Genomic DNA, 18,381 nt, shown 5'->3' on the forward strand with positions numbered 1-18,381 from the left:
CTTCTATTGTTAAACAATAGAAGATAAGTACAGTATTGGGCATATGTAAATGCAGAGGCATTGATCGCTCCAGAGATACTAAAATTAGTGAAAATATCAATATATTAACATCAAAAGGTCAAAAGTGACCTTAAGAGACGGCTGTTGTCTACTTAAGATTAGCAGTTTGGGGGATTGGAAAGATGGTTCAGTGGTTAAGAGCACCAACTGCTCTTCCAGAGGTCCTGAGTTCAATTCCCAGCAACCACATAATGGCTCACAACCATCTATAATGGGATCCAATGCCCTCTTGTGGTGTGTCTAAAGACAGCTACAGCGTACTCACATGTATAAAATAAATAAATCTTTAAAAAAAAAAAGTCTATGAAACTTAGGTTTCCTCAAAAGAGGAAAAAGCAGTAGACAAATCTTTGTCAAATCTTGAGTGTGTAGTCAGTGAAATGGCTGAACAAGTAAAAGTACTTGCCATGTAAGCCTAACAATCTAAGTTTGATATCAGCAGCAACAGTAAGAAGAGAAAGCCAGACCTAAGTTGTCTTCTCGCCTCTGTACATCATCAAGACCTGTGCACTGTGGTGGTTGGCAGAGGCTTGGCCCAGGGAATGGCACTATTAGGAGGTGGAATACGTGTGTCACTGTGGGCATGGGCTTAAGACCCTCACCCTGGAAGCCAGTATTCTGCTAGCAGCCTTCAGATGAAGATGTAGAACTCAGCTCCTCCTGCACCATGCCTACCTGGATGCTGCCACACTCCTACCTTAAGGATAATGGACTGAACCTCTGCATCTGTAAGCCAGCCACAATTAAATGTTGGCCTTTATAAGACTTGCCTTGGTCATGGTGTCTGCTCACGGCAGTAAAACCCTAACTAAGACATATATACTCTACCCTCAACCTACACACTGACACACGCTCACATACACATAAGATCATATACATCATAAACATTACAGTCAGAAAGTCCTATCCACACATACATCTACATACTAACACACACCCTTATACACATAATACACATCACACATCTCTCATACAGATATTACACACACACACACACACACACACACACACACACACACACCCCACATCCCTCTCATATACAATTTTTTAAAAATAATTTTAAAAATCTTAAATGTACAGCCCGCAGTGGAACTCATTAAAACTCAGGCACCTCAGGACAAACAAATTAGGTGACTTGAATTTTAAAAGGTGTGATTTGAATTTTAGGAAAACTTTAATTAGTAGAAAGAAGCAGTGCAATGAAAAAGCCCAAGTGTGTCACAGCAGTCTGACTAAGTCATGATTACGAGCTCTTATGAAATACTAAACAGCCTATGAATTTTTAATAAGCATCAATTCAACAAATAACATGGTATGTAACTCTAGGCAACTAATATACCTTTCTGATTCCACAGGACCACTCATCCAGAGGTCCTGGTTCACATAATGACTCACAACCAACAACTGTAGTCCCATGGGATCTGATGCCCCCTTCTGGTGTACATACATACACATCAAAGGTGCCTGTCACCAAGTCTGATGGCCTGACTTCAATCTCCAGGATCCACATAGCAGAAGGAGATAAGGGACTCTCACAAGCTGTCCTCTGACTTCTATGTGCATCCTGTGGCATGAGCATGACCCCCATGTAAACACAAAGTACACCCAAGTAATTTAAAATTTTTTAAATAAAAGAAATTGTACTGTCCTGACCGAGCCTGGTCCATAAAATACTTTCAAGATACCCTTAAAGTTGAAACAGCAGGAGAGAGAGTGTATCTGAGCAGGGGAGGTAGCCCAGTGAATTAAGCGCTTTCCAGTGTAAGGTGAAGTCTTGAATTGGGATCCCCAGAACCTACATGAATCCAGAGAGTAGCACCAGGAGTCTGTAATCCCAGCACTCCTCAGGAGATGGCAGGCAGCCGGCCAGCCTTGTGTGGTCTGTGGTAGCAAATGACAAATGCATCACGTGTGTGTCTGGTACCAGAAGAGAGGAGAAGAGGGCATCAGAAGCCCTGGAACTGAAGTTATAGATTGTTATGAGCTCCCAAGTGGGTGGTGGGAACCAAATCCAGATCTTCACAAAAAGCAAGTGCTCTTGTAGCTGAGCCATCCCTCCAGGCTGCCACAGGTTCTTTACCACGTGTGAAAGATGTGCGTCCAGTTAGAATGAGAGGGCGAGTGAGGATTTTACACGTCAATATAATATTTTATAGGCCTGAAGGCCAGTTTACAGTTGTGTCATTACTTTCTTTCTACCATGAAGTAAATATGTGACATCTCTCATTACGTTTTCTGCTTTATAAAACACAGTGCGGGTGGGGAGGTGTACTGATTAAAATAACCATACGCGTGTGTGTATATTTATTTAATTTTATTGTTGTTGTTAATATATTATATTATTATTTTGGTTTTTCGAGACAGAGTTTCTGTGTAGCCCTGGCTGTCCTGGAACTCACTCTGTAGAGCGGGCTGGCCTCAAACTCAGAGATCTGCCTGCCTCTGCCTCCTGAGTGCTGGCATTAAAGGTGTGCACTACCACTGAGCACATATGAATGATTTAAAGACAGGGTCTCAGGTGTAGTCCTGGTTGACTGGGAACTCACAGGGCTCTATCTATCCACCTCTGCCTACAGAGTGTGGGGGTTAGAGGCATTCACCACCATGCCTGCCTGAAAAACATCTTTTCTTTAAAAAAAAAAAAAAAAAACCTGCTTTATTTGATTATCTTGGGCAGGGTGGAGGGGAGGGGAAAGCACATGGAGGCCAGAGGACTACTTGCAGGGGTCATTTTTCTCCTTCTTTTACGTGGATCCTACAGCAAACTCAGGTCAACAAGCTTGGTGGCAAGGGCCTGCCCCCAGCTGACCACCAGACCTACAATATCTTTGTTAAACTATAAAACAGTGGCGTCATCTTCATAAAACAATAATTACTATGTTTATTAATGTGCATAACTGTACAAAGTTCAGTAATTTGCAAGGTATTCATTATTACCTGTCCAGGGCTCCTTCCAAGTGTTCATGGGAAACATCGAAATAATAATTGGTGTGTTCTCCGCTGGTAAATGCATTTGAACTCCCAGCATGTTCACTGAGAAACTGGCTGTATTCATTTTCCTTAGGATATTTCTTTGTTCCCAAAAACAGCATATGCTCACAAAAATGGCTTAAGCCAGGAATATTTGGAGGGTCTGACAGTGACCCTGAAAGAGAAAACACACAGAGACTTAACCATTTCTCAATGTTACAGGCTAGTAAATGAAGATGAATTATAAGTGGTTTGAAACTTTTTTTTTTTAATTCTTTTTTTCCGGAGCTGGGGACCGAACCCAGGGCCTTGCGAACCCAGGGCCTTGCGCTTCCTAGGCAAGGGCTCTACCACTGAGCCAAATCCCCAACCCCTAGTTTGAAACTCTTAACATGACAATACACAGAAGGAGTTAAGTGAGGGTGCTCTGAAATACCATTATTTAGAAAGTAAACAAGAAGACCAAGACTCTAATTCCCACCTGGACATCACTTTGGGGACAACATGGGCCAATGGTGTGATGTCCCTGGGGAGCCTGGTCTGAGGAGTTACAAAGGCTTCTCATTTCTAATTTTCTATTTGCTGCTGTTTTGAGGTACAGTCCTTCCATGCACCCCATGCTGGTCTTCAACTTGCAGTAAGCCTCCTGCCTTCAGCTCCCAGTTGCTAATGTGCCATTACACCCAGCAAAGCTGTGCCATTTAAAGCAGAATATTTTACTTCTTTTGCCTTGGTTATATCTTTTATATATTCCTATCTTTGTCCTTTGAATACAAATTAGATATTTGCAGTCTGGTCTACACAGTGAGTTCTGGGACAGCCAGGGCTACACAACAGAGACCTTGTTGGAAAAACAAAACAAAGCAAAACAAAAAACAAAGAAAAAAACAAATTAAATATTTGCAAAACACTCATTAAGGTAAGCAGTAGCTGGGTTGGTGAGGTGGCTCAGTGGTTAAGAGCACTGACTGTTCTTCCAAAGGTCCTGAGTTCAAATCCCAGCAACCACATGGTGGCTCACAGCCATCTGTGATGGGTTCTGACGACCTCTTTTGGTGTGTCTGAAGATAGCCACAGTGTATTTATAATAAATAAATTTTTTTAAAAAATAAATGAAAATAAAGGTAAGCAGTAGTTATTTGCTCAATATTACCTTATTTCCTCAATACTAAGATGTCACTAAATTAAAGCTTTTATTTAAAAAAACTATTAAAAACAAGTATTTTCCATTTAGCATATATATATGTGTAGGAGATAATAGGGCTGAAGTGATATCACACACAGAAGAAATGTGTACTCAAGGATCTATAAAATAACAAGGTAAGCATACCAGAGAAATAAGACCTGGCTTAAAGGATGGAATGAAGTTCTTCGCTGCTACATCACCCAAGCTGGAAGCCTAACAGGACTCTATTAGCTGTGTTCCAGGCCAACCTGGGTGAACAGTGAGACCCTGCATTAGCACACCACAAGCAGGCATGGTGACGTAAGTCTATCATCCCAGCATTTGAGAAGCAGGAGGATCATGTCAAATTTGAGGCCAACATGGGCAACACAGTGAATTTCAGGTTGCTTGGGCTTCAGAGTAAGACCCTGTCTCAAAACCAAAACAAACAGCAAAACTAATAAAAATAGTAAGAAAAACCAAATCTGTCATAACTATTGGGTTCTTACACTCACAGCACCATCTATCAAACACTACTGCCAGGGGATGGCCCACAAGACTAAACTGTACCTATGTGCACGTCGAGTGCTGCTGATGACTTGTCCGTGGTGGGATCACTGATGAGAAGCACTTTGATACCATTGGCCAGTTCTAGTCCACGATATTCCCGTTTGTCTTCAGGAGACTTGACAATATGGTCTTCTATTCTCTGGATGGCCGGATTATTCATTGTGCTGTAAATTTGTTTTGGGAATCTGGAAAGAAAAGATATTTGTTATAAAGCAACTGCTCAAAAAAGAAAGGAAGGGAAGGGAGGAGAGGGGAGGGAGGGAGGGATAGAGGGAGGGATAGAGGGAGGGAGGGAGGGTGATAAATGGATGAATAAAGGAAGAAATAGAGTTGGTGGCACATCCCAGCCCTTGGGAGGCAGAGGCTGATCTCAGAGTTTGAGGCCAGCCTGGTCTACAGAGTGAGCTCCAGAACCGCCAGAGCTACACAGAGAAACCCTGTTTCAAAAAAACAAACCAAGAAGGGGAAGGGGGAGGGGAAGAAGGGGAAGGAAGAAAAGGAAGCAAGCAAGCATCAAGGTAATTAATATAACATCATCCAAAACAGAAAACAAAGCAAACACCTACCTGGCTGCAGAAGCTGCAGCCCCTGCTGGGGAGGGCTGACCTGGCTCACACACAGCTAAGCTTGCTTTCCCACTGAGCCCCGAAGGAAATGCTTTCTAGGCTACTTACAGGGTGCAGCCATTCCTCCCCTCCCCTCACCTCTCTCAGAGGAGCGTTAACAGTACTTTTGTATTGAGATGAGCACTTCAGTGGGGACTTGATACAGGGTGATCTGGTCAGTGTGCTCCTGCCTCGGGGTCTTTAATTACCAGTAACTGCTTTCATACAGACTCCCTGCTAGAGAGTACGGTAAGAAGTTGTGTAAGAATCTACTGAATCAGCCAAATTGCTCAATCTGATGGATCCCATGATAAGGCTGATCAGGAACACACATATGCTCAGATATGTGGAATAGCCCTCCACGAAGAACAATGCCCTGAAATATTTCAAAACAAGACAAACAAGCTGCATTATGAAAGCAACAAAAGCCAGGACATGAAATCAGTGGAAAGCCGGGAAGATGCTAAAGCGCTGCTGGAACAGGCGGGATCTAGACACCTTACCAAAGGACTTCCTCGGCCTGGTCTTCCCTTTCTTCCTCAGGGAGGCTGGAGGCAGTGACAGAAAAGAGAAGCACTGGCAAATGGGGCCCTACAGGGAGCTTCTTGGGTTTGGTACAATGAAGGGACTCCAGATTTGGGTTCTGTGTAGTTTGGTTTCTGTTTTGTTCATTTGTTTGCTTGTTTTTAAGTCAGATAGATATTACCTTTGTCAAACTAGGAACTGATTAACAGACAAAACATTAAACCTCAAATATTGGCTAGTTCCATTCGAAACAGGTAAAGCCAAAACACATCTGGAACCACGGAGAAGAAATGAACCTAACCTGGCTTCTTACCTAGAAGACAAAAGTAGACCTTTAATAAAGCTGACAGCAGGACTTCTGGCATACTTCAGAGGTAAAACACTGGCCTAGCATGCACAAGGCCCTGGGCTAGATAATCCACACTATGACAATAAAAAACAAATAACTGACCAATAGCCAGACCGAAAGATAAACCATAGGGAACATAAGTAGGCGTGCAATTATTTAGGTAAAATAGTGTGTTAAAACCTTAGGACATGGGTTTGCGAGATGACTCAGTGGCTACACCCTTGCCACGTAAGCATGAGAACTGGAGTTCAGATCCTCAGCACCCACAGAAATGCCAGGGTGATGGGGTGGCTCTCCTGTAATTCTATCCTCCAAAGGTGGAGCTGGAGAGGCCCAACTCAGGCTGGCTAGCAAGACTAGTCACATGGGAAACTGGGTTTGCCAGAGAAACCTCCTCGTTCCATCAGATAAAGTAGAAGAACAATCAAGGGTCAGTCTTGGGCTTCCATACACACATACACATGTGCAACCCCCACACATACATGTGCCCATATGTGCAAAGCATGCATACACACATGCACACTACACATACATGTGAAAATAGGAAGGGAGAGCGCCTTAGGCACTAAGAGAAAAGTCTAACCTAATTTTTTAACAGAATGCATTCCTCTCTGAAATTTTATATATATATATATATATATATATATATATATATATATATATAAAAGCTGGTAAACCAAAGAGATTTGCTATTAACACATTCTCATATATCTTCTTTTCAGAAATGATATTTAGATTTCGTTTGGCTGGGTTTTGTTTTGTTTCTATAAGATAGGTTCTCTTTACACAGACAAAGCTATTCTTTTTGGTATTCTGTCTAAGCTCCACCCCCACAGCTACCTGGGAACAGCCCGGTGCTCCGCCCCACAGTCGCCTAGCAACAGCCAGCTGTGCCTGACCCTAACAATCCTCAAATTCACTATCCTTTTGTCTTGGTTGCCTAAGAACTAAGATTATAATTATGCATCACCATGCCTGACTGATACTTGGGATTTTAAAGATCAATACTATAAGTAATATTAAATGTATTGTGCTGATTTTAAAGCTCACACAATGTAGAACCGTGGTTAAGAGCATCTAGACTCAGGTTTCATTCCCAGAACCCATCAAGTGGCTCACAAACACCTGTAACTCAAGCGCTGTGTCCTCTTCTGGCCTCCACAGCACCAGGCACACTGTGGGGCACACACACCATGCAGACAAAGCATACACATAAAACAAGAAGCTTCAGCCACATCATGATTTCTACAAGCAATGCTAAAATGGCATTGCTCTGGTTCAGAATGCAAATATTTTCTTTTAAAAAAAAAAACAAAAAACAAAAAACTAAAGGCTGGAGAGACAGCTCAGCACTTAGGAGCGCTGACTATTCTTCCAGAAGGTCAGGAGTTCAATTCCCAGCACCCACACAGTAGCTCACAACTGATGATTATAATTCTAGTACCAGGGGATCCAATGCCTTCTTCTGGCCTTTGCAGAGACCAGGCATGTATGTGCTGCACAGACATGCATATGCACAGACAAAACACCCATATGGATAGATAAAATAAATGGTTTAATGTAAAATACAAAACTTAGAGCAGGGAGATGCCTTGGTCTATAAAATGCCTACCATACAGGCATGAGGAACTGAGTTCAGATCCCTGAGATAAATGTAAAAGCTGGGTGCTGCAGCCCACTCTAACCCCAGTACTGGGGGTGCAGAGACAAGCTGGTACCTGGAGCTCAAACAGTAACCATTATTTTGGATAAAACATTGTATTAACACCTCAAGACAAGGGTCGAGGGGATTCAACACTGGCTATATAAGCTTGAGGGCCTGAGTTCAGATCTTCTGAGCCCAAGACAATGCAGGTAGGCAAGGGAACACTGCTCTACTTCCAGGCTCTAAGGTAGAGTCAGCGGATCTCCAAAGCAAGCTAGCTAGCAAGACTAATCAGACAGGAATTCTAGGTTTGACTGAGAGACCTTTCCTCCATGAATAAGTTGGGATGGAGCAGGAGCTCGATGGTTCAGGAGGGTGCTTGCCACCAAACCGATCTAAGCTCAACCCCTGGAATCCAAGGAGCATACCAACCTCTGCAAGCTGCCCTCTGATTCTACATGTCCACCATAGCTCACACTTATCCTCTCAGATATGCACAAATAAAACAAATAAAGTAAGGTAGGCATTGACTAAAGAATACACACTACGACCGCCGGAACCTGAAGGGACCGACCAGATAAACAGTTCTCTGCTCCCAAATCCCGTGGGAGGGAGAGCTAAACCTTCAGAGAGGCAGACACGCCTGGGAAACCAGAAGAGACTGCACTCTGCACACATTACTGATTCCAGAGGAAAACACCAAACGACATCTGGAACCCTGCTGCACGGAAGCTCCCGAAAAGGGCGCACATCTTCCTGGTGGCTGCCGCTGCGGAGAGCTCATAAGCAACACCCCACGAGCAAATTTGAGCCTCTGGACCACAGGTAAGACCAACTTTCTGCTGCAAGCGACCTGCCTGGTGAACTCAAGACACAGGCCCACAGGAACAGCTGAAGACCTGTAGATAGGAAAAACTACACGCCCGAAAGCAGAACACTCTGTCCCCATAACTGGCTGAAAGAAAACAGGAAAATAGGTCTACAGCACTCCTGACACACAGGCTTATAAGACAGTCTAGCCACTGTCAGAAATAGCAGAACAGGGGTTGGGGATTTGGCTCAGAGGTAGAGCGCTTGCCTAGCAACCGCAAGGCCCTGGGTTCGGTCCCCAGCTCCGGAAAAAAAAAAAAAAAAAAAAGAAATAGCAGATCAAAGTAACACTAGAGATAATCTGATGGCGAGAGGCAAGCGCAGGAACCCAAGCAACAAAACCAAGATTACATGGCATCATCGGAGCCCAATTCTCCCACCAAAGCAAACACGGAATATCCAAACACACCAGAAAAGCAAGATCTAGTTTCAAAATCATATTTGATCATGATGCTGGAGTACTTCAAGAAAGACGTGAAGAACTCCCTTAGACAACAAGTAGAAGCCTACAGAGAGGAATCGTAAAAATCCCTAAAAGAATTCCAGGAAAACATAAATAAACAAGTAGAAGCCCATAGAGAGGAGTCACAAAAATCCCTGAAAGAATTCCAGGAAAACACAATCAAACAGTTGAAGGAATTAAAAATGGAAATAGAAGCAATCAAGAAAGAACACATGGAAACAACCCTGGATATAGAAAACCAAAAGAAGAGACAAGGAGCTGTAGATACGAGCTTCACCAACAGAATACAAGACATGGAAGAGAGAATCTCAGGAGCAGAAGATTCCATAGAAATCATCGAATCAACTGTAAAAGATAATGTAAAGCGGAAAAAGCTACTGGTCCAAAACATACAGGAAATCCAGGACTCAATGAGAAGATCAAACCTAAGGATAATAGGTATAGAAGAGAGTGAGACTCCCAGCTCAAAGGACCAGTAAATATCTTCAACAAAATCATAGAAGAAAACTTCCCTTACCTAAAGAAAGAGATACCCATAAGCATACAAGAAGCCTACAGAACCCCAAATAGATTGGACCAGAAAAGAAACTCCTCCCGTCACATAATAGTCAAAACACCAAACACACAAAATAAAGAAAGAATATTAAAAGCAGTAACAGAAAAAGGTCAAGTAACATATAAAGGCAGACCTATCAGAATCACACCAGACTTTTCTCCAGAAACTATGAAGGCCAGAAGATCCTAGACAGATGTCATACAGACCCTAAGAGGACACAAATGCCAGCCCAGGTTACTGTATCCTGCAAAACTCTCAATTAACATAGATGGAGAAACCAAGATATTCCATGACAAAACCAAATTTACACAATATCTTTCTACAAATCCAGCACTACAAAGGATAATAAAGGGTAAAGCCCAACATAAGGAGGCAAGCTATACCCTAGAAGAAGCAAGAAACTAATCGTCTTGGCAACAAAACAAAGAGAAGAAAAGCACACAAACATAACCTCATATCCAAATATGAATATAACAGGAAGCAATAATCACTATTCCTTAATATCTCTCAACATCAATGGCCTCAACTCCCCAATAAAAAGACATAGATTAACAAACTGGATACGCAATGAGGACCCTGCATTCTGCTGCCTACAGGAAACACACCTCAGAGACAAAGACAGACACTACCTCAGAGTGAAAGGCTGGAAAACAACTTTCCAAGCAAATGGTGGGAAGAAGCAAGCTGGAGTAGCCATTCTAATATCAAATAAAATCAATTTTCAACTAAAAGTCATCAAAAAAGATAAGGAAAGACACTTCATATTCATCAGAGGAAAAATCCACCAAGATGAACTCTCAATCCTAAATATCTATGCCCCAAATACAAGGGCACCTACATACGTAAAAGAAACCTTACTAAATCTCAAAGCACACATTGCACCTCACACAATAATAGTAGGAGATTTCAACACCCCACTCTCATCAATGGACAGATCATGGAAACAGAAATTAAACAGAGACGTAGACAGACTAAGAGAAGTCATGAGCCAAATGGACTTAACAGATATTTATAGAACATTCTATCCTAAAGCAAAAGGATATACCTTCTTCTCAGCTCCTCATGGTACTTTCTCCAAAATTGACCATATAATTGGTCAAAAAACGGGCCTCAACAGGTACAGAAAGATAGAAATAATCCCATGCGTGCTATCAGACCACCACGGCCTAAAACTGGTCTTCAATAACAATAAGGGAAGAATGCCCACATATACGTGGAAGTTGAACAATGCTCTACTCAATGATAACCTGGTCAAGGAAGAAATAAAAAAAGAAATTAAAGACTTTTTAGAATTTAATGAAAATGAAGGTACAACATACCCAAACTTATGGGACACAATGAAAACTGTGCTAAGAGGAAAACTCATAGCGCTGAGTGCCTGCAGAAAGAAACAGGAAAGAGCATATGTCAGCAGCTTGACAGCACACCTAAAAGCTCTACAACAAAAAGAAGCAAATACACCCAGGAGGAGTAGAAGGCAGGAAATAATCAAACTCAGAGCTGAAATCAACCAAGTAGAAACAAAAAGGACCATAGAAAGAATCAACAGAACCAAAAGTTGGTTCTTTGAGAAAATCAACAAGATAGATAAACCCTTAGCCAGACTAACGAGAGGACACAGAGAGTGTGTCCAAATTAACAAAATTAGAAATGAAAAGGGAGACATAACTACAGATTCAGAGGAAATTCAAAAAATCATCAGATCTTACTATAAAAATCTATATTCAACAAAACTTGAAAATCTTCAGGAAATGGACAATTTCCTAGACAGATACCAGGTACCGAAGTTAAATCAGGAACAGATAAACCAGTTAAACAACCCCATAACTCCTAAGGAAATAGAAGCAGTCATTAAAGGTCTCCCAACCAAAAAGAGCCCAGGTCCAGACGGGTTTAGTGCAGAATTCTATCAAACATTCATAGAAGACCTCATACCAATATTATCCAAACTATTCCACAAAATTGAAACAGATGGAGCACTACCGAATTCCTTCTATGAGGCCACAATTACTCTTATACCTAAACCACACAAAGACCCAACAAAGAAAGAGAACTTCAGACCAATTTCCCTTATGAATATCGACGCAAAAATACTCAATAAAATTCTGGCAAACCGAATCCAAGAGCACATCAAAACAATCATCCACCATGATCAAGTAGGCTTCATCCCAGGCGTGCAGGGATGGTTTAATATACGGAAAACCATCAACGTGATCCATTATATAAACAAACTGAAAGAACAAAACCACATGATCATTTCATTAGATGCTGAGAAAGCATTTGACAAAATTCAACACCCCTTCATGATAAAAGTCCTGGAAAGAATAGGAATTCAAGGCCCATACCTAAACATAGTAAAAGCCATACAGCACACCAGTTGCTAACATTAAACTAAATGGAGAGAAACTTGAAGCAATCCCACTAAAATCAAGGACTAGACAAGGCTGCCCACTCTCTCCCTACTTATTCAATATAGTTCTTGAAGTTCTAGCCAGAGCAATCAGACAACAAAAGGAGGTCAAGGGGATACAGATCGGAAAAGAAGAAGTCAAAATATCACTATTTGCAGATGATATGATAGTATATTTAAGTGATCCCAAAAGTTCCACCAGAGAACTACTAAAGCTGATAAACAACTTCAGCAAAGTGCCTGGGTATAAAATTAACTCAAATAAATCAGTAGCCTTCCTCTACACAAAAGAGAAACAAGCCGAGAAAGAAATTAGGGAAACGACACCCTTCATTATAGATCCAAATAATATAAAGTACCTCGGTGTGACTTTAACCAAGCAAGTAAAAGATCTGTACAATAAGAACTTCAAGACTCTGAAGAAAGAAATTGAAGAAGTCCTCAGAAGATGGAAAGATCTCCCATGCTCATGGATTGGCAGGATTAATATAGTAAAAATGGCCATTCTACCAAAAGTGATCTACAGAATCAATGCAATCCCCATCAAAATACCAATCCAATTCTTCAAAGAGTTAGACAGAACAATTTGCAAATTCATCTGGAATAACAAAAAACCCAGGATAGCTAAAACTATCCTCAACAATAAAAGGACTTCAGGGGGAATCACTATCCCTGAACTCAAGCAGTATTACAGAGCAATAGTGATAAAAAGTGCATGGTATTGGTACAGAGACAGACAGATAGACCAATGGAACAGAATTGAAGACCCAGAAGTGAACCCACACACCTATGGGCACTTGATTTTTGACAAAGGAGCCAAAACCATCAAATGGAAAAAAGATAGCATTTTCAGCAAATGGTGCTGGTTCAACTGGAGGTCAGCATGTAGAAGAATGCAGATCGATCCATGCTTATCACCCTGTACAAAGCTTAAGTCCAAGTGGATAAAGGACCTCCACATAAAACCACATACACTCAAACTAATAGAAGAAAAACTAGGGAAGCATCTGGAACACATGGGCACTGGAAAAAATTTCCTGAACAAAACACCAATGGCTTATGCCCTAAGATCAAGAATCGACAAATGGGATCTCATAAAACTGCAAAGGCAAAGGACACTGTGGTTAGGACAAAACGGCAACCAACAGATTGGGAAAAGATCTTTACCAATCCTACAACAGATAGAGGCCTTATATCCAAAATATACAAAGAACTCAAGAAGTTAGACCGCAGGGAGACAAATAACCCTATTAAAAAATGGGGTTCAGGGGTTGGGGATTTAGCTCAGTGGTAGAGTGCTTGCCTAGGAAGCACAAGGCCCTCGGTTCGGTCCCCAGCTCCGAAAAAAAGAACCAAAAAAAATGGGGTTCAGGGGGTTGGGGATTTAGCTCAGTGGTAGAGCACTTGCCTAGCAAGCGCAAGGCCCTGGGTTCGGTCCCCAGCTCCGGAAAAAAAATGGGGTTCAGAGCTAAACAAAGAATTCACAGCTGAGGAATGCCGAATGGCTGAGAAACACCTAAAGACATGTTCAACATCTTTAGTCATAAGGGAAATGCAAATCAAAACAACCCTGAGATTTCACCTCACACCAGTGAGAATGGCTAAGATCAAAAACTCAGGTGACAGCAGATGCTGGTGAGGATGCGGAGAAAGAGGAACACTCCTCCATTGTTGGTGGGATTGCAGACTGGTACAACCATTCTGGAAATCAGTCTGGAGGTTCCTCAGAAAATTGGACCCTGAACTGCCTGAGGATCCAGCTATACCTCTCTTGGGCATATACCCAAAAGATGCCCCAACATATAAAAAAGACACGTGCTCCACTATGTTCATCGAAGCCTTATTTATAATAGCCAGAAGCTGGAAAGAACCCAGATGCCCTTCAACAGAGGAATGGATACAGAAAATGTGGTACATCTACACAATGGAATATTACTCAGCTATCAAAAACAATGACTTTATGAAATTCGTAGGCAAATGGTTGGAACTGGAAAATATCATTCTGAGTGAGGTAACCCAATCACAGAAAAACACACATGGTATGCACTCATTGATAAGTGGCTATTAGCCCAAATGCTTGAATTACCCTAGATGCCTAGAACAAATGAAACTCAAGAGGGATGATCAAAATGTGAATGCTTCACTCCTTCTTTAAAAGGGGAACAAGAATACCCTTGGCAGGGAATAGAGAGGCAAAGATTAAAACAGACACAGAAGGAACACCCATTCAGAGCCTGCCCCACATGTGGCCCATGCATATACAGCCATCCAATTAGACAAGATGGATGAAGCAAAGAAGTGCAGGCAGACAGGAGCCGGATGTAGATGTCTCTCGAGAGACACAGCCAGAATACAGCAAATACAGAGGCGAATGCCAGCAGCAAACCACTGAACTGAGAACGGGACCCCGCTGAAGGAATCAGAGAAAGAACTCAAAGAGCTTGAAGGAGCTCGAGACCCCTTATGAACAACAATGCCAAGCAACCAGAGCTTCCAGGGACTAAGCCACTACCTAAAGACTATACATGGACTGACCCTGGACTCTGACCCCATAGGTAGCAATGAATATTCTAGTAAGAGCACCAGTGGAAGGGGAAGCCCTGGGTCCTGCTAAGACTGAACCCCAAGTGAACGTGATTGGGGGGAGGGCGGCAATGGGGGGAGGATGGGGAAGGGAACACCCATAAAGAAGGGGAGGGGGAGGGATTAGGGGGATGTTTGCCCGGAGACCGGGAAAGGGAATAACACTCGAAATGTAAATAAGAAGCACTCAAGTTAATAAAAAAAAATACACCCCCCCCAAAAAAAAAGAATACACACTACATCAACCTCTAGTTCCAACACACGCGCACACATACACACGCACGCACACACACATGCACACACACACGGAGGGTGGGGGGGGAGATAATTTGGAAGTGAGACACCTGTTTGGGGAATGGCGTTGTACTGTGTGCTTTAACATGGTTTCCTATAACCCAGGTTGGCCTCTTACTAGAATATGTAGCTAATGATGACACTAAATTCCTGATCCTTGGTGCTCCCAAGTGCTGGGATTCCAAGCAGCACCAATACGTTCCACTATGCCCCAACGAAATACCATTACTAACGACTATTTCCTATGTCAGTAGCCATAATGCAAGAATTCATAAGAAAGATAAAATATCTGAACACAAAACACAGCTCAGAATAACAAAGATGGCGAGTTTAAGACCCAAATGAGGGCACATGGATGTTTCAGGTAACAAGTCCAGATAACTTAATTCTCAAAAGACAATTTTGCTTAAAAGTAGCAAATGCCTTTAGTACATTGTTTCAAAAACTTTGAGTTCAATAAAGAATCACGGTTTAGAAATGTTACTTTCCAGGCAGGAGTAGTAGTATACACCTACAATTTCAAAACTGAGGCCAAGGTTCAAAAGATCTGCAGTGGTTAGATACCAAGACCTTCCCCACCCCTCACTGCACATACACTATGCCCTAAGAACCCCTCCTCTATGCCTCTCAGACCCCTCCCCACTCCCCACTCATCTCAAAAAGCCTAAAGATTTCAACTGTTACCAGCACAGCTAAGCATAGGTTAGGTGTCCTCCACCCTAAGTGCCAGGATTCGGTACCCAGCACGGGGTCGGGGTGGAGGGAACTGAGTTCCAATCTAGTGGCAGAAAGACTGTATATCAAAAAAAGGAGAAAAGATATATAATAGGGGAGAGACTACTCTAACTAGATATCATATGCTAGCTACCAAATAACTGTCCCCCAAAGAAAAAGGGGGTGGGTGGGTGGAAGAAATAGAGATGGAAGAATGGAAGGGAAACAGGCATGGCCGTGCATTCCTTTAATCCTAGCACTTGGGAAACAGGCATGCAGATCTCTGTGACTTTGAGACTAGTCTGGTCTACATACAGAGTTCTGGGCTAGCCTGGGCTACATAGTAAGACACTGTTGCAAAACAAAACAAATAAGCAGTGCACCACACAGTGTGCCTCACCCTCCCAGCAAGGTTTCACCACAGCAGAGGGCAGGCTGCTAATGATGCCTCTATTTAGGTGGAAGCTAAACCTGAAGGGTTTGTTACTGCCACTACCATCATTTACATGCAGCTTCTGCTCTTAACTTGCCCACGGTGTTCTCTTTAGGAGATGTAAGGATTACCAGTGATCTGAAATATGGTGTCCAGACTTCCCTCTAAGGTCCAGTAGAAAGACTAGATCTAGCTCTCTTTAATACTACACACTGCTTCGTTCTCTGGGGGCTTAAAAAAAACACTAGAAGAGGTGAGGGAAGCATTTAAGCCTGTAAGCCCAGCTTTCAGGCTGTGGACACAGACCATTCTCAATACATAAGGAGCTCTGTTTGGAATCCAAGGCCAACCTGCATGGCGTCCTGCCTCAAAAAATTAAATCAGACACCACCTCATTATAGAAAGACTCAATCCAACCATGAGCAACATATATGGCACTCCTTGCAGGTTTTCAGTTTCCCTGTCCACATTTAAATTTTGTAGAAAAATAAATGTTTAGATTGTGCCAGGCACTTGTAATCCTAATAACCAGGAGGCCAAAGCAGGATGAACGAGTCAGAGGGCAGCCTGGGTAACGTAGCAAGATCCTAGTTCAACCTCCACACGGTAAAACAGAAAGCAGGAAGCAGGGACACAGAATTCCAGGAGACTGACAGTTTCAGGCCCAGCAAACAGGACTTTTAAGAGACTGGACTCCATCACAGACATGTAAGCCCTTGGACACTGAAGTTGTACCTGAGTTGTAGCCCTTGTGCAGCTGAGAAAAAAAAGGGACAAACTTACTCTCCAGTTACACATTAAAACCAATGCAACTTCTTTTAGACATTTGCACACAGAATCAAGAGTAGCTAAAAATGCCCCAACTAGCAATGCTGCATATCAAATACAGTGGCTTTCTGATGAAATAAAAAAGAAAAAGAGAGAGAGAGAGAGAGAGAGAGAGAGAGAGAGAGAGAGAAAGGAAGAAACCAAATCAGCATGCTCAAAAAGACTCATTCCACAGCTTACTATCAACCCTCTCCACAGAGGTCTCTTACCTGCTAGAGAACTGGGGAGACAACTGAGAATGCCTCCTGATGGACTCATCAACAGACTGCCTGTCTGTGTACTTATATTTATACTTGGGAGGTCACATGTCTCTCTGTCTCAGCTTCCTCATTAACATAAGCCCAGTCTTCAACAAGGGCGCATCCCAGTGTTTACATGAGGAGCAAGTGCTAACTCACATGCTTCCCCAGACATTGATTTGGTATTTTTAACTTGTCAAAGTCAAAATTGTAGGAGCAATAAAATTTCTGTCAACTTCAGGAATATTAATATGTTGGAAACTTCCTGTCATCACCCAAAAAAACTGAGGCATGTTTAGAAATTACATAGTTTTGTGCTTTTCTTCAGAATTTAAAACAACTATATCACAAAAGAGCCAACCACATTACACAGTCCTTTTGAGAGCAGGCTGTGCTGGCTTCTGCTGGGAGACTGTCTAGATGTAAATATCAGGATTCACCACAGACCTACTCACCACATTCTACACTGTAACAAGATCTCCAAGTAAGCTGGTCTTCTACCTTACCCTAGAAGCTGAAAGCTCAGGGTTGGCAAATCGGTACCCAACATCATTTCATAAAAACTTGCCACTTACAACCCTGCTGAGTTGGGCCTCAGCCCACCCACCCCCATATCCAACCAACATTTCACGAAGGCCCAGACCCCGTCTGGCACCAAATGGCTGTACATCCACCCACTACAAAGATATGGACACCAGAGCCTTTGCTCTGCAGGACACAGACCAGGCAGACAGGAAAATCAGACATCACTTTTAAGTTGATGACAAAGTCGTCCTTACAATGAAGTAAGGAAAGAGCAGTACCTAGCCCAGTTTAGGAGAAGAGAGAGAAGCAGACACTCAGAATGGAAAGAAAAAGGAAGAAGGAAGCCAGATCTCTTACTAGAAAAAAGCAGGTGACCACAGCCAGAACCCCCAGAATCTCGGTGTTCATCACACTGCAGTGCACCTGGAACCCCCACCTGAGAGTCACCGGCTGGAGACGGAGCTCCGTATTCATGTGCCAGGCTCGGTTCCATTCCCAGCACACCCAAAACACAACGCAATTATGAAGTAAAACATGTGAAGGCCTGGATTTCATGTTTTCCAAAACACTTCTCTCT

The 18,381-nt window shown here is 42.5% G+C and overlaps 1 protein-coding gene across 8 annotated transcripts in view; it reads right to left on the reverse strand.

Annotated features, from left to right (window-relative positions):
* The window catches only part of Ide (insulin degrading enzyme), a 99,095-nt gene that overhangs the window by 57,022 nt on the left and 23,692 nt on the right, over positions 1-18,381 (reverse strand). For 7 of the 8 annotated variants that reach the window (XM_087638313.1, XM_087638272.1, XM_087638447.1 and 4 more), the window contains exons 2-3: positions 4,766-4,950; positions 2,998-3,205 (exon numbers count right to left, since the gene is read on the reverse strand). In XM_087638313.1, coding sequence (XP_087494439.1) covers positions 2,998-3,205; positions 4,766-4,950 — 393 coding nt within the window. Of the gene's footprint in view, positions 1-2,997; positions 3,206-4,765; positions 4,951-17,249; positions 17,300-18,381 lie in introns of those variants that run through there. The other variant, XM_087638494.1, reaches the window with a different exon arrangement.

The sequence above is a fragment of the Rattus norvegicus genome, chromosome 1 (genome assembly GCF_021556685.1).
Source record: "Rattus norvegicus strain SHRSP/BbbUtx chromosome 1, alternate assembly SHRSP_T2T, whole genome shotgun sequence".
Lineage (NCBI taxonomy): Eukaryota > Metazoa > Chordata > Mammalia > Rodentia > Muridae > Rattus > Rattus norvegicus.